The 16622-nt window shown below is 52.5% G+C and overlaps 2 protein-coding genes across 3 annotated transcripts in view; both read right to left on the reverse strand.

Annotated features, from left to right (window-relative positions):
- Positions 1-5173, reverse strand: part of ARSG (arylsulfatase G) — a 103954-nt gene extending 98781 nt beyond the window's left edge. The window contains exon 1 of the mRNA XM_061393027.1: positions 4810-5173. The gene's annotated coding sequence lies outside the window, so the exon portion shown is untranslated. The remainder of the gene's footprint in view (positions 1-4809) is intronic.
- Positions 5174-7619: 2446 nt separating this feature from the next.
- Positions 7620-16001, reverse strand: AMZ2 (archaelysin family metallopeptidase 2). Of its 2 annotated transcripts, XM_061393041.1 has the most exons (8): positions 15722-16001; positions 15422-15509; positions 14398-14680; positions 13551-13724; positions 13320-13448; positions 10106-10269; positions 8680-8856; positions 7620-7817 (listed from the first exon to the last, which is right to left on the reverse strand). In XM_061393041.1, exons 3-8 carry the CDS (start codon positions 14678-14680, stop codon positions 7662-7664), a joined length of 1083 nt encoding a protein of 360 aa, XP_061249025.1. In that variant the 5' UTR covers positions 15422-15509; positions 15722-16001; the 3' UTR covers positions 7620-7661. The 2 variants fall into 2 exon arrangements, with proteins under 2 accessions (XP_061249025.1, XP_061249026.1); XM_061393042.1 differs by lacking the exon at positions 15722-16001 and having other exon boundaries at positions 15406-15496.
- Positions 16002-16622: the final 621 nt, after the last annotated feature.

Genomic DNA, 16622 nt, shown 5'->3' on the forward strand with positions numbered 1-16622 from the left:
AAAGGTCCTCGTGGCCAAAGTGACCCTCAGGCCACAGGCGCCAGAGACAGGAGAGACCAAACAGCCGCCAGCCCGCCATCAAGCTTCATTTCCTGTGATTAGGGCGGGCTGGCTTCCACCTTGCTGACTAGATAATTTCACTACAAATATAGAGTATTTCCTTCCCCCAAATAAAATTAATCCAGTTGTAAAAATGAGTTAAGATCATGTGCTCTTTTAAGACAAATGCATCTCTGAATCAGTGTTTCCAGGCTTTTAAACAAGGTTATCAATTATGTAAATGTAGCATTTATGCTTTTTAAAAAACCACCAGGGAATTCCCAGCTTTGTGCATGTATCTCCCCTTCCTTTAGCTTAATACCTGTTGATAAAACAGAAAATGGATTCTAACTCAAAGTTCTCATGGTCCAGCCATCCATTCAGGCCACCTAGAGATATTTATTACACCTAGACTTCTGTACTCCTCAAATATTCTAAATCAGAAATGATCATAAATCCTTATTTTTAAAAGCTCCCAGATATGTTCAGTTCAGGCTCTAAGTCATGTCAGAAGTCGTGTCAGATACGGGGGCTCATGAGCATACCTAGTTTAGAAGTCGTTGCCCTTAAAATTCTAAATGGTTACGAGCATTAATTAAAACCACCATATAAAGACAATTCCAACATGGTACATGCTGATGCTCAGTCATGTCCGACTCTTTGCGACCCCATGGATTGTAGCCCACCAGGCTCCTCTGTCCATGGGATTCTCCAGGCAAAAATACTGGGGTGGGTTGCACTTCCTTCTCCAGGGGATCTTCCCGACCTACAGACCAAACATGCGATAAGGTCTCTCCCATGAGTATACATCCGTTGGGAAAAAAGAACCTGTCCCGGTTTGCAGATGTATCTTTAATACGAGTCCAGTCCAACAGGTGGACGGCAGACTGCTGCATAAATAAGGAAACTAGCGCCCTCTGGTGTTCAGCACCTGTCATGACTGCCTGATGGTGCAAAACAAGAAGTGTCAAGGTCAGGAACTTAAAAAATTTCAGTTTTCATGTAAGAAAAAGTCTCACAGCCAAATCACAGTGACCACAGTGACTGCGGATCTCCTATAGGGGAAACGGAATAGGAAAACTGATACTCCAGAACACTATCTATAAAGGCTTTTAAGATAGGTACACAGGCATGCATGGCTGAGTCCCTTCTCTGTCCACCTGAAACCATCACAGCATTGTTCATTGGCTGCTCCAGTATAAAATAAAAAGCTTGAAATAAAATACAGCTCACCTGAGATTACTGGGAAAAATACAAATTGTGGCCATGAATTTACATTATTAATATTTATCTACCTTTGCAGCAACTCAAGACGACGACAGACACACGAACGAGACTAGCAACTTACCCACTAGAATCTGACCCAGATGTTACTCTCTATGTGCGGACTCCCTTTTTAAAAAAAATAATAATAATCGTTTATTTTTATTTCTTGACCATGGTGCAGCCACGGGGGATCTTAGTTCCCTGACCCAGGATGGAACCCTGGCCCCTGCCCTGGAAGCATGGAGTCTTAACCCCTGGACTGCCAGGGAAGTCCGGGGACTCCCTCTCCAGCGTTGACCTCCAGACCGTGCCGCAGCCAGCTTAACCTGCCCTCAGCAAAGCCCCTGGTCCTCCTCCCCAGACCTGCTCCTTCCTTCACAGATCCTATTGACTCTGCTTTCTAACTATATCCATAGCCAGACTGTCTCTGCCACGTCCGCCAGCAGCCCACAGTCAGTGTGATCCGAGCTGAAGGACTGGTCACCTCCTAGCTGGTGTGCCCACCTCCACCCCTGACCGCCCTGGCCTCCCTTTTCCATAGAGAGGCCTTGCAACAATCCTTTGAAAGCACAAGGCATACCTGATCCCATTCACAACCCACAAATCCTTAATGTGGGCTCCCCATGCCCTGCCTGGGGCTACAATTTTCTGCCTGGGTTCTGCCACGCTGGCTGCACTGGCTTTGTTCTTGCTCCTTGAAATCTCAGGCCTCAGTGAGTGTGGCTCCCTTTGCCTGGTCCACTCGTCCCTTACATGTGTGCACGACCCGACCCTTCCATCTGTCCCCCCGCCCCTGCCCAGATGTCATCCCCCCGGGAGGCACACCTGAGCACTAAAGACACAGCGCTTGTTTCTACCCCTCGGATCCACATCAGGACTCGTCTACTCGTTCTTTATCGTTAAGGGAGGTGTGATCTTTTAAACTGGAGGACAGCTACACATACACCCCCTCCCTCCCGAGCCTCTCCCACCCCACCCCCAATCAAGGTGAAAGTGAAAGTCACTCAGTCGTGGCCAACTCTTTGCAACCCCATGGACTATCCAGTCCATGGAATTCTGCAGGCCAGAATACTGGAGTGGGTAGCCTCTCCGTCCTCCAGGGGATCTTCCCGACCCAGAAATCGAACTGAGGTCTCCTCATTGCAGGTGGATTCTTTACCAACTGAGCTATCAGGGAAGCCCAATCAAGGTAGCACTTTTTATTCACTGATATATTCCCAAGGCTTTGAGTAGGGTCTGGCACATAGTAGGTGATGCTCAAAACATACAGCTGAATGGATGAATTAGTGGGTTTCTCGGTTTTCATTGACTTTTTCAAAGATGAGCCTCAAAGGGCTCCCGGTAAGGCCCTACTATGGGCAGGTCCACTCTGAGGAAGAAAATATAAGTCCACTGGAGACTAAACAGTGAAAGAAAGCACCACGAGGGCACCATCAGTCTTCTGTATATGCTGGTTCCAAGCTGAGGAGCCAACTAACCAACCAAACGGCAAAAATATTTGGGGGAAGAAAGAAACACTCTAGAAAGTTCCAAAAAGCAAAACTTGAATTTCCCACACACCTGGCAACTACTTACATAGCATTTACGCTGTATTTACAACTATTTATATTGTATTAGGTATTATACGTAATCTAAGGGTGACTAAGGTATCCGTGCGCATAGGAAATACACAAATACTACACCATTTTACACAAGGGATGTGAGCATCCATGGATTTTGGTATTGTGGGGCGGGGCAGGAGGTTGGTTCTGGAACCAGTCATCCTGCAGAGAGACGGATGCTTGGAGGGCTGTGAATGTGAACATACGCTGGTGCGGAGTTTACTCTGTGCATGCATGCTGCTGCTACTGCTGCTAAGTCGCTTCAGTCGTGTCCGACTCTGTGCGACCCCATAGACGGCAGCCCACCCGGCCCCCCGGCCCTGGGATCCTCCAGGCACACGCATTTGCCAAGTCACCGCAGCTGTGTCTGACTGCAATCCCATGGACTGTAGCCTGCTGGACTTAAGCCATTCTCCTGGGGCTTCCCAGGTGGCGCTAGTGGTAAAGAACCCGCCTGCCAATGCAGAAGACATAAGAGACATGGGTTCCATCCCTGGGTCAAGAAGATCCCCTAGAAAAGGGCATGGCAACCCACTCCAGTATTCTCGCCCGGAGAATCAATCCCGTGGACAAAGGAGCCTGGTGGGCGACAGTCCAGGGACTCGCAAAGCGTCAGACACAACTGAAATGATGTGACACGGCGCAAGCTATTTTCCAGGAGGCCTTTTCTTTCATGACGTCTCTCTATCGCTTTTTTTTTTTTTTTTGCCACACCAGGCAGGATCCTAGTTTCTAGACCAGGGACTGAACCCGGGCCCTCCACAGTGAAAGGCTGGAGTCCTAACCACTGGACAGCCAGGGAATTCCCTCAAGGATGCTTCCTTTCCCGTGTGGTTCAACTGGGAGCAAGTAATTTTCTATGTATTGAGTCTCTCTCATTTTGGTGTTAAAGCAAAGCACTGGGATTTCTCTGACTTTGAGCAGCCCCAGATGGTCCCACTTGAAAAGAGGTTGAAAGAAAGTTTAATCTTACAACCTCTTCTATAAACAATCTGAAAAAAAACCAGTTGAGTCTCCGGCTTGTGGTGCTGTCCTTCTTATGAGGTCATGCAGCATAGTGAAGACAAAGCAGAGCTTGGAAGTGAGGGAGTTCTGGGGTCATCTCGGCTGTTGGTATAACTACACACAAGTTCACACAAGCCTGAGCTTGTTTCCACATTATCAACACTTTGCAACTTCACTTTCCAAAAGTGAAAAGGATGCAGGAGGCCCTTGGCAATGGAAAGAGAGAGTTTAAAAAACCCATCTGTTCCAGGGAATCACAGCAGGTCCCCAAAGCACATTCACGGGGACTCCAGAAGCCTTCACAGGGCCCCCCAGCTTTCAGCCTATGTGAACACTGCACACACTGAAGACCCCGCAACCGTTTCCTTCCCAAAGCCTCACTCTCCTGTTAACTCAGCTTCAAAGGGACACCTTCCCACGCAGACCGGAAACCGGTCGTAGCTGAGCACAGCACTGTCCAACACAGCAGCCAGGAGCCATCGGGCCTGCCCAGCGCTGGACATGCGGCTACTGGGAACCCAGACGCACCGTCCCAGCAAAATACACACGGCATTTGAAGCCTTAGTCTGAGAATATGATGTAAAGTGACGTAAGTCAGACGGAGAAAGACAAGCACTGTGGGACATCACATCCGTCTGGGACCGAAGAGAGCAGAGCTGCTAAACTCAGGGAGTAGAACGGTGGTTATCAGGGCTGGGCGCGGGCAGCAGGAGCGACGCGGTTCAAGGTCCAAAGCCGCAGGTAGGAGAGAATCTGCCCCAAAGAGCAGCGCACGGCACCGCGATGACAGACAACATCGTGCGTAGAACATCAAACCTGCACGAGACCCGCCTCAGTTCTCCCCCTCCCCCCAACACACACGGAACGTAAACTCCCTCAGGGAGCTCGCGCGGGTCACCTGTTGGTAACGCGGGATGAACTGAGGACCGGAGCCACGCCGTCGCGTGAATGTCACCCGCCTGCGTCCGCGCGCGCTCACGGGCTCCAGGAACGGCGCAGGGGCCGGGGCCGCTCCGAGCACCCACGGGCACCGAAGAGCGGGGGGCTGACGCACAGAGGCCTGGCCTCGGCCGGCCGAGCCCGCGCGGACGCACTGGCGGCTGCGCGCCGTCCCGCCGGGTCGGGTCCGGTCCCGCCGCGGCGACGGGCCGGGCGCCCTGGGCGGAAGCTGCCGGGCGCTTCCTGCGCGGGGCGGGGAGGCGAGGGCCGCGCGGGGCGGCGCGGGACCGGGGTGCGGGAGCGCGCGCTCGCGGCGCGGGCATCTCGGGGGCGCGGCCGGGGTCGGGACGGCGCTCGGCCTCCGCGCGGAGTCCCCGCGGCCTGAACTTGAACCCCGCCCCTTCCGTGACCCGAGGGACCCTGCCAAGTCCCTGGCGCCGCCGGGAACGCTTCGGACTGTTTTCTAGAATGGTGTCCACACGGTGCAAAGTTACTCTTTTTTTCCTCTCAGATATCTTGTTGGCTCAGCGTTTGCAGAGCAAAAACTGCATAGGTTTTTGTCATTGAGAATCATTTTTAAAAACTACATTTATCCCTAGTGTTTTAACTTTAACTGCAAGAAACAAATATATTGTTTAACTTAACCCTAAGTGTCCCAAAAGTAAATGCAATGCATTACACACAACACCCAGGTGACGACCGCAGAGTAGACGCCAGAACTGCAGCTTGCGAGGGAGGGAGCGGACCTGTAACAGACCTTGTTGCTGGTCTCACGGTGCAATCAGTGCAGACAGACACGTCCTCACGAACAACTGAAGCCCCGCCCCCTTACACATTTAGTCGAATCCGAGTCCTTTTAGGTTTGCGGCTAAAGCTGACCTACTGGACTAACACTGCTCACCCTGCAGGGCAGTGAAAGGAAACTGAAGGGAATGGAGAAGACCTAAAGCATTAACTCCGGAAGAAGTTAATCCTCCATCAGAGTCCATGCTGCCTGGATCCCCTTTGCACTGTTTCTTAGAAGACCTGGTCTCTGCCCTCCGATTAGTTTTAATGACAAACCACCATTTTCTAAATGACTATAGGTTCACCGAGCGGGAGACTGGAGGCGAAGCCATTGATTTGGTTCTAAAATGTGCTTTAAATCGTGCTGCATAAGTAACAATGCTAGGATTCAGGCGTGAAGGGGAGAACATACGAATTACCTTTAGTTTCACCCTCCAGCTTAAACGAGAAGTGGGAACTCCACCTGCCAGCATGCAGGTCACGCGATCTGCTCTAGCTTCTAGATTTCCTGGATCCAGCACTCCGTCTGGTCTCAAGTTTTTAACCTGCTCCCCACGTGGACGTCCAGCCCATGTTCCCAGCCTGATGTGGGCATTTCTGGCAGATGCACAGGTAACTGGGCCCACGCTGCCCCTCACTCACGTAAACATTAACACAAAGGAGTGGGAGATGACTGCAGGAATAAACCCAACTCCTGCTCTAGGCTGTAAGAAACAGTGCCACACACACAACCGCAAGCACCATTATGTAAAAGGGGAGAGCAAATCTGAGTCCACGTCGGAACGGTTTCCTTTCCTTCAACCTCTGTGCTCTGCTGCTGTTGCTGCTAAGAATGCTGGGGACCTCTCAGCAGTCCAGTGGTTGAGACCACACTTCCCTGCAGAGGGCGCAGGCTCCAGCCCTGGTGAGGGAGCTCAGATCCCACATGCCCCCAAGTGCGGGCCTGTGGCCCGAAATACACAGCAGAGCCGGTTTTCAAGGCTCTGACCTTTAAAGGTGTAACACTTTTCTATTCATATACAGAGGAAAAGCTGCAGAACAGAAAGTAACATCTGTTGTGTTGGAGGTTTGTAAGAAGGTGGTGACGTGACTTAAGTGGACAGCTACCAGAGCAAAGGATTCAGACACCAAGAAGTTGCAACAACCACCCACACCCCCTTCCCTTTTAGTACAAAAGCAGCCTGATTTCTAACTCTGCCGGGAACGCGTCCACCACCTTTTAGTCTGGCTGGCATTCTGAAGTCACTATTCCTTGCCCCCAAAACTCATCTCTCAATTTGCTAGCCTGTCGTGCTAGCAAGCAGTATGAGCTCGGACTGGCTAACAATTGTGACACGTTATCTGCAAGATATCTGCACCCCCGGCAAAGGACTCCGTCTGTGAAAGCTGTGAACACCAGCGTCCCCACAAGCACCAACAGCGGGGCAGGACGGGCACCGGTAATGCTGCCTGGCAATACTCCTGGGAGGAGCTCCCATGTCGAGCTGCTAAAAACTGAAGTGAGCTGTTGCTTCTTTCAGGGATCAGCTAACCATCAGCAAAGGAAAAAAATAGGCATAGCGGGCCCAAGGCTGGACGAGATTGCAGAAAAGCAGAAGGAATGTGAATGGAGGGTGATGTGGCCGGGTCAGCAGACAGGGACACCTCTTTCTAAAAACTGAGCCAGAAATCAACCCCCAGAAATGATGTTCCTTGGAAATCCTTTCTTAGGTCAGAGATGGCTATTTTCATAGGATCTGTTTACTGACTAATTTCTGCTGGTCCTAGCCTCTCATGAGACATAAACATATTTGAAGAATGGAAATGATGTGCTTGCTCCCGCAGACCAGACTAAGAGAGAAGAGAGTTTTGAGTTTTATTCTAAATGAGCCATAGTTCAAAGTTCAGGTGCTGTTAAAAAAAAAAAAAAAACCTCCACTCCACTGCCCAGAAACAACACAGAATCCGTTTATTCCAATGAAGTACTCCAGCCAAACAAAAGCATGATGTGCACGTGTTTATTTGAATTACTCCTACTGAAGGTCCTTATTTCTGGAGAACAGCCAGGCATCTTGTGACCCACTCCTTCCACTCTTTAAAGGCTTCCACAGGTTTTGGCAAAGTCACCAGCTCCTCACGACTGGGTTTTGGAGTAACTCTAGGAGTGTCAGTGGACTCGGCATCAATCCACCTGACCAGTGCCTACAAAATCAGAGAAGAGACGCATCTTTGAACAAATCACAGCAGAACAGACTCAGGCACGAGAAAAACCGGATCTCCCAAATCATGTGATCTGCATGGGTGACTGATGCCACCCACGGAGATGTTCCACCCGATAAGAGTTGGTCGTGGAGGAGAGACCACGCTCATCAAAGAGTGTGCACCAGAGCCATGCCCGCTGTGAGCACACGGGACAGTCACAGGACGCACGGGACAGGAGACGAGAAGGATGACACGGGTGTTTGAAGGTGGGAGGACGATTTTCTTCTTTTCTCAGCTTGCCAAGGGTTCCACGAGGCACTGCGGTGTGCATGGGGACGTGTACACACCTGAAGTTAAGTGTGCACACTGGGCTGGCAGGCACGCACACGTGCACACACACGTGCAGACAGGGACTGCGTCCCCTGTGTGGGTGGCCATACCCACGCAGGGATGCCGCACACGCTGACGTGTTTGTGGGCACCTGTGGTCATAGGGACACTCCTGCCTCCTCAATACCACCCGTCCCTCCTAACGAGTGTCACACCGCGGCCCCACATTTGGACAGATAAACCACCTCCACATAGTCTAGTTTTTAAACATGAACTTTGCTCTTCGGCGTTTTACTCTGTTCTGCAAAGGCAAGCGCTCTGGCCCTAAACAGCAAATGCAGAAACCTCTTCACCAGGTCTCATTGGGGTCCAAGCGTAAGGCAAGTCAAAGCTGTTAAGATTTTCTTTGCATTTTTTTTTAAACCACAGCATCCTGCTTACCTCTGCTCTAACTTCCTCTGATAAATCACCTCCAGAGAAGGGCCTAATAGCAAATGGTCACTTGCTCCTTAAGTAACCACTTCCCCACTTACTTTGTACCGGTCTCTGAGCCGGAAGCCGACGGCACTCTGCAGCTTGCGTAAGCAGATGGGGCAGAGGTCCAGCGGGCGCCGGTCGGCTTCCTCCAGGTGGTTGGAGCCTTGCATCAGGCAGGCGAGCCACTGGCAGTGCCGGAGGCCAAAGATGTGTCCGATCTCGTGGGTCAGAGTCTGCAAGACAGCCACACGGAGGCGCCTGAGTCAGCAGCAGCAAGGCGAGCTCCTCCAGAAGCAGATCCACAGGAGCCCGCTCCGCGCCGCTCATCGCGGGGGCCTGCTCGCTGGCCCCTCACCTGCCCATGTCTCCCACCCTCCTCTGTGTGCTCCACTGCTTCCCCGGCAGGTTCTCCACCTCCCCGCCGCGGACACCACAGATCACACCTTGGCGGGGCCGGGGGTCAGGGGGTGGTCCTATGCGCTAGCCTCCCCGCCTCTACCCCCTGGATGCTAGCAGCAGCCCCTCCCCGACGGTGACCACCAGAAGTCTGCAGACTTGTCCAACATGCCCTGGGTGGCACACTCGCCCTGGTGGAGACCACTGTTCTAGACGGGGGACCCGCTGAAACTCAGCTCTGCAGCCCTTCCCCCAGATGCCAGGGCAGCAGGGGAGGGGAGGGGCTCCATCTGCATGATGACAAGCGGTCAAAGCAGGGAAGGCACAGCTGAGCCCCACCCCACACCCGCACAGTCAAGACTCTGCTCCAGCTTCCCAGCCAGCCTCTGCACCCTCGGTTCCCCGGGCCATGCCGGGTAGTGGTGCTTACGGAGTCAGAGAGACACCTGTGTGAGGGGACCCTCACGGCTAAAAGCCATGCCGCTTACGGGCCAGCTCTACTTAGAAACCATCGTTCCATCAGGTGGTGTTCTCGACCCCAACTCACAGCCCTGGTGAATGCGGAGAAGCCGGTGTCTCCAGCCATGAAGCAGACAGACACAAGGAGACAGGATTTCCAGAGCAGGGCGGGGCAGGTGTCAGGACAGGCAGCGTGACCATCGGCTGCAGGAGGTGAGCCTGAGCCCCAGGGAGGGAAGTCTCGGGGAAGGAGCCAGCAGAGGCCCGAGGGACGCCTGTTCTCCAGGAAGGGAAACCAGGGTGCGGGGTCCTGCAGGCTTGGGGGACTGGCGATGGGGCAGCCTGACTCGATGACCATGAACTCGGGAATCAAGCTAACAGTAAGGAGGTGGGCACAGCCAAGGCTGTGTGTTACAGGAAAAAGCAGGCCAGATGCTGTGCACGTCAGTGTGCGAGTATCCCCATTTACATTGTTTTTATTGATAATTTCAGTCAAGCGATATCCACTAAAAGTGTATAAACACCACCAAGTCACTGATATAGTGACCTTCAGGACTGGGGGTATATAATGTCAAAGGACTCCGATCTCTTACAAGCCACTGCTGACACATCACGTGAGCCACCCACCTTACACGAGCGGAGCAGCAGCACACTGGTGGCCTCAGGAAGGTAATAGTCATCGAACACCGAGTAGTCACTCGAAGACTTCCTCTCCAGCTTCTTCAGCTTGCCTTTGTAGTGTGAGCTGTAGAAGTCCGTGCCGTACCTGGCAAAGCTGAATATTCCCACACCTGGGGGAAGACGACAAGCCAGCACATGGTGAGATGAAGGTTCCCTCCTCTGGGGGAACTACCAGTTAAGGGCCTGCTTGGGCACCTGGCCAGGGCATGCCCACAGCCCCCTGGGCTCAGGGAGGTCTGCCCAACAAGGGGACTTCTGCCCCAGGTTCCTGAGAGCCTTCTGCTGTCCAACCTGCTCTGCTCTGTACAACTCAGAGGTCTTGAGGTCCAATTCTTCAGAAAAAGAAAGTTCCACAGAGTTTGTTTTCTTTTTCCCCATAAAATATTTTCTCAGGAATTCCTTGGCAGTCCAGTGGTTTAGACTCTGCACTTTCACTGCTAAGCACCAGGGTTCAATCCCTGCTTGAGGAACTAAGATCCTGCAAGCCTCGTGGGGCAGCCAAAAAAAAAAAATTTTTTCTTAAATCACCCCAATCAAGTATTCCAAAAGGAGCAGCAGGGTTCAGGACCACGGGCGCTCTCGCTCTCTCTGGAAAACTGCAGGAAACGGGTCTCCGGGCAGGCACACCCCTAAGGCGCCTGTCCTTCCCTCTTCCCTCTGCCCGCTGCTGCCCCCCAGTACCTTGAAGACCACACTTGGACCCCACTTTCAGACTGAAGAACCTCCCCCGTCCTCCCATCTGTAAACAGCACGGCTCTCTCTATGGCTGGCACCAGTGACCAGAACAAACACGCCTGTAACTGACTTCCTGCGACACTTCAGCTAGTTTCGGCCATCTCCGTACTCGGAGAACAGACACACACAGCTCACTCTACAGGGGCTGACTGCTTTACAGTCCAGCTGGTCTACATGGTCTCTTTCATGCAGGCTTCTCTTTCAGTTGCTAGTTTGAAAGTAATACAGAACTTTTTTGTTAAGGAAATAAATTCATAGTAAGTTTGTCAAACCTAAATTTGATCCAAAAAGAATGCGCCTCACCGCACCTCCATATTTGAAATATAGAGAAAAGGGCGTTCTAGAAGTTAAAAAAAAACTAAACCTACTCACTCCCAAGTGACGTCCTTTGACCAAACAAAAGTTGGCACATTTCACTACAATACCTTTGAAAGTATAAGTTGCTCAGTCCTGTCCGACTCTTTGTGACCCCATGGACAGTCCATGGAATTCTCTAGGCCAGAATACTGGAGTGGGTAGCCGCTCCCTCTCCAGGGGATCTTCCCAACCTAGGGATCGAACCCAGGTCTCCTGCATTGCAGGCAGATTCTTAACCAACTGAGCCACCAGGGAAGCCCATAATACCTTGAGCAAGAAAATTTTTTTTCTAGTAATCCTACAAATACATTATTTCCTTTAGTAATTAAATATCTCAATTTTAAAACACCGATCTTTATAAACCTGCCGAGAACAAAGTCACCTGCAGTAAGGAGACCCCCTCACCGCAGGGCTCAGCAACCCTGCTCCCTCATTACATCTTCTCTCACGTCATGCAAAATTTAAGAAACTTATTGGGGAACAAAAAAGCAGCAGAAACACTTGGGGAGAATGCTTCCTGACCTCCTCAAACGCATAAGATAAATTGGTTAACAATATCTAGATAAAAATTGTTTAAAAATGTTTAATGATTCTGTTTCTCTCAGGTTAATAATAAAGGATTTGTCTCACACAACTTTTTGGTTCACTCTTTTTTTTCTGATAGAAGGCTCGTACAAAAAACATCAGCAGGACAGCACTGACCCAGGCCTCTCAGAGAGCACTAGGGGGTCACAGCGGGGGGGCAGGCAGATGTGGGTGGGCACTCGCTCGTGCTCAGCTGCTCAGCCGTGTCCAGCTCTTTGCAGCCCCGCAGACTGCAGCCTGCCAGGCTCCTCTGTCCATGGGATTGTTCAGGCAAGAAAGCTGGAGTGGGTAGCCATTTCTTCCTCCAGGGGATCTTCCCGACCCAGGGATCTAACCTGCATCTCTTGTGTGTCCTGCACTGGCAGGCGGATTCTTCACCGCTAGTGTCACCTGGGAAGCCCCGTGCCTTAATGGGTGTAGGGCTGAGGGACTATAAAGACTACAAATGGAGAACGAGAATGAAGGAAGGGCAGAAAAAGAGGCCCCACAGCATCCTGGGCCCCAGATCCGACAAATGGGGAAGAGGGGGATCTGACAGGGAGAAGCCCTTGGTAGCGAGAGCTCCCTACCCTGCCACCCTGGGGCTCACACACTCCAGACTGACAGTCCGTCTGTGAACCCTGAGCTTGCACAGCCCAGCCCCTGCTATCTGTTCCTGCCCCCAGAACGACAGTGGGCAACCATGCCCCTCAGCTCAGTGGACTTCTCCCCTTCGAACCTGTCTTAGATCCTGAGGGATGTAGGCAGAAAAACAAGAGCAGAAATGGAAGGGTGGGAGAAGTGGAGAGAAGGCAAAAAAAAAAAGAAAAAAAACCCAAATAGGCAAATATATGACTTCCTTATAGAGCCTTTTCCTCCCCAGTGTTAAAAGGCAGGGTTCCCTGTGAGTCACAGTTAAGCTTATTTCAAGTCAAAGACTGAAACTGACCATAAATAACAAAATGTCTGTTCTGAGACACAGGATGTGAAGCGCACACTTATAAATCAGTGCACAGCGACCTCATCTAATGACAACTACGGAAAGAGCTGAAAAACAATTAGCGCCATTTCTGCTTCCATTAATAACAGTTCAAATATCCTTATTTGATTCACCTTGTCACTGAACTATCTCCATTTGCCATCTGTTGCACTGAATGTCTACATATGTGCCAGCCATAACTACACACTTTCTATGGATCAGCAATTTTATGTAAATGATCTCAAAACAGCACAGTCAAACAGGTATTATTAGCTCCAAGGTGGTGCTGGCAGTGAACAGCCAAGCTGGGGGGAGAGGAACGGACCCAGATCATCAGGGCCTATCCAGAGCATCCTTTCCACCACGGCAGGATGCTGCACCAGAAATACTACAAGGCCTTCACATCTAAACTGTAATTGGAAGGAGAAAAAACTGTAATTGGTTGGAATTTTTTGTCTCTTTCAAAATCTTCACAAAGAGTCTCAAGCTGAGCAAGTTTCTACCAACAATGTCAAAAAGGAATACCCTCTGTCAAAGAAGCCTGTCCAAAGACAAAATTCCAGGAGTCTCTTGGGTAAAGATCGATCATCGTTACTCCCACAACACAAAAGGCATCTTCGGGTTTCTTCTTTTTTAAGAACGTCAGGATCTGCCCTATTAAAAAAAAAATTATGTTTAAGATATATTTGTGTGTGTGTGTGTGTACATATACCTACATACTTTACTCAATTCAAGCTGTAAGGCTGCCCCGTTCACCTGCATGAATCTGAAGGTTCAGTGTGCTATCGTTGATTCTAAAGGAACATCTGGTTGCAGAGACAGGAATCGGCTCTAGAAGTTTGACTGTCAACCCGTAGAAGAAAGCTTCACAGTAGCCCTTGAGCCATTTCAAATATTCTTCACTGATACTTCTGGTGTTTCCCAGCAATCCTATGACAGATACAGAAGAAAATTTAAAGAGAGATTTTGAGATGATCAGAACAGTCTTTACCTCAGTCTACAGTTAGAAATGTGGAATTAGGAACAAACAAACTCTAGATTTTCAATACACAGTTACCGTTCACTAAGGTGAACACAGATTAGAAAGAAAACCTGACTCCCTGGTGGCTCAATGGTAAGGAACCTGCCTGCCAACGCAGGAGACACAGGCTGGATCCCTGGTCTGGGAAGATCCCCCAGGCCTGGGAGCAACTAAGCCCAGGTGCCACAACCACTGAGCCTGTGCTCGATAGCTCGGGAGCAGAGACTACTGAGCCCATGTGTTGCAACTACCAAGGCTCGCACGCCCTAGGCCTGCGTTCTCCAACAGGGCACCACAATGAGAAACCCATGCACTGCAACTACAAAGCAGGCCCTGCTTGCCCCAGCTAGAGAAGTCAAATGTGCAGCTACGAAGAACCAGCACAGTCAATAAATAAAATTTTTTGAACAAAACAAAACCTTCTCTTTCAAGGCAGTTTGGTTACCAAACTTCCACTGTGGGAACGAATGTCAAAAATGATTATAAAAACTGCCCACTTGAATGAGACGGACAAAGCAAACTGTCCACGGCAACAGCACCATCACAAAACCAAACCAAACCCAGCATACTGGCAAGACGCACCAATGCACTGTATGTAAATAGTCTGCTTCCCCGGAGAAGGGCTCTTTCTGTGAAGATTACTGAAAAACTGTTCAAAGTCTTGCGGAGCCTCAGGATGGGAGATTATCCAGTCCGATGGAGAATGCAAAGTAATGGGTCCAAAGAGATCGCTGCGGGGCCGGAAGGCCTCGTTCAGCAGGCGCTGCTCCCCGGGGTCCAACTGCTCATACTGCTTCACAAGCTCTGGGTTCTTTGAGATGAGGGCCGTCTTCAGGGTGTGTTCAGAGTGCCCTACCGTTTGCATCTGCCAGAAGGACACACGTGGTCACACAGACCATGCATATCCAAACTGGGGTCTTTACAGACATCACTTATTTCTCCTAGAATGAAATGACTGATTGCTAATGCCTGGGCGTCATCACCAGATGACTGCCCGCTTCCACCATTTCTAATCAGTTTCTTAGGGGGACTTCCCTGGTGGTCCAGTGGTTAAGAATCTGACCTGCAACGCAGGAGATGCAGGTTCCATACAGAGTCAAGCCTAAGATCCCACATGCCTCGCAGCAACTAAGCCTGTGAGCCACAACTAGAGAGTCTATGAGGCCCAGTGAAAGACCTCACAGGTCGCAAGGAAGATATTGTGGGATGTAACTAGAACCCAACGGCAGCCAAATTAAAAAAAAAAAACAAGTCAATTTCTTGGGGAGAGTATCTGAAAGAGTGTAGAGACAATCATGAGATTCATTCCTCCACCTCTTAGGGAACCTGCTCCCACTATAAACGTTCGTGGTCACCCTAAGACACGACCCAATTCCCTATTTCCTCGCCCTTTGGGTAATAATGATATTAGGAGCTGACACATGAGAGCCACATGAAACACATCCTCTCCCACGTGACTCAAAGACGTTCCCGACCAAAGGGAAGTGCAACTCATGTTAAGTCCTGCGTCTCTGTAACTTGGCTGCAGGCTGATAACGGGTTTCCGCCACTGAGGTGGTGTCACCCTGGGGAAGCCGTCAGGGGACCGACCAGGAGCCAGACTCACGCTGACAGATCTCTTCCGCTCACACGGCGTCCCCGCCTAGAGAGGTCATCCCTCCGCGTGACCGGCTCACAGCTGCTCCCCGAGCGGTCTGGGTGAGGGAAGGAGAGAAACGGGACGTCAGTGTGCGGAGCCCGCCGCGCTGCCTAACCGGGTTTTCTGCAGTTTAACGATGGGGGTGCGGGGGGGGATTTTTAGCGAATGGGTGTCCCCGTTGAGGGCTGAACTCCGGGGTCCAGGGCCACCTCCAGAACGAAGCTCTCTCTTGGCTGGGCTCGCCTGGGAGCTGAGACGGGTCCTCACCGCTGCTGTGGGGCCCAGTCCCGTCCGGTCGGCCCACCTTCACCCGCGGGGCGGCTCCCGCCGCGGCCCCGCCTTAGCGGGCCGGCCCGTCTGCGCCTGCGCGGGAGCCACTACCCTGAGGGGAAAACGGCGGCATCAGGGGTCAGAGGCCGCCTCCGGATGCCCGGCCGGGCCCGGCTCCCCCGAGACGCCCCCGCGTCCGCCGCGGCGGCGGCTCCTCTCACACCCTCCCCCGCCCCTCGAACGCGACTGTCCCCGGCCTCCACCAGCAGGCGGCCCGGCCCCCCGTACCCTCCCGTCATCCTCACCACGCAAGGCGTCAACGCCTCCCGACCCCGGCGGCGGCCCAAAGCGCGTGCGCTTCGCGCCCTGCGCCGTGCCCCGCCCCTTCGCGCACTGCCACGCCCCCGCGCTCCCCGCTCCGCCACGCCACGCCGTAGCACGCACGCTCCGTCGCCCCGCCCCTTTGCGCCCCCGCCACGCCCACACGCTCCCCGCCACGCCCACACGCTCCCCGCACGCAATGCCGTACACGCACGCTCCGTTGCCCCGCCCCTCCGCGCCCGCCACGCCCAGCGCGAGGCCGTCCCGCAGGCAAGGAGCCCGAGTACTAGTGGCCGCTGCTGCCCCTACGCCGTCGAGCGAAGCGCGGTCGCGAGGGGGCGACCAGGCGCCGAGATCCGCCCCACGCTCCCCTTTCTGCGCTGCCGTCCGGGGGCGCCGCTGTCCGGCCACGCCTGCGCCGCGGGGTCAGCTGTTTGTGCGCGTGCCGGGTTGGCTGTGGGTGCGAGCGGCGCCCCAGGCGAGACGAGTCCCCGGCGCGGGAGCGAGTCCGCGGGTGGACGCGCGGCCTGGGCGTGGAGGCGGCGTCCAGGGCACGCGACCCGGGCCGGGCTTCTCT

Source organism: Bos javanicus, chromosome 19, assembly GCF_032452875.1.
Source record: "Bos javanicus breed banteng chromosome 19, ARS-OSU_banteng_1.0, whole genome shotgun sequence".
Classification (NCBI taxonomy): domain Eukaryota; kingdom Metazoa; phylum Chordata; class Mammalia; order Artiodactyla; family Bovidae; genus Bos; species Bos javanicus.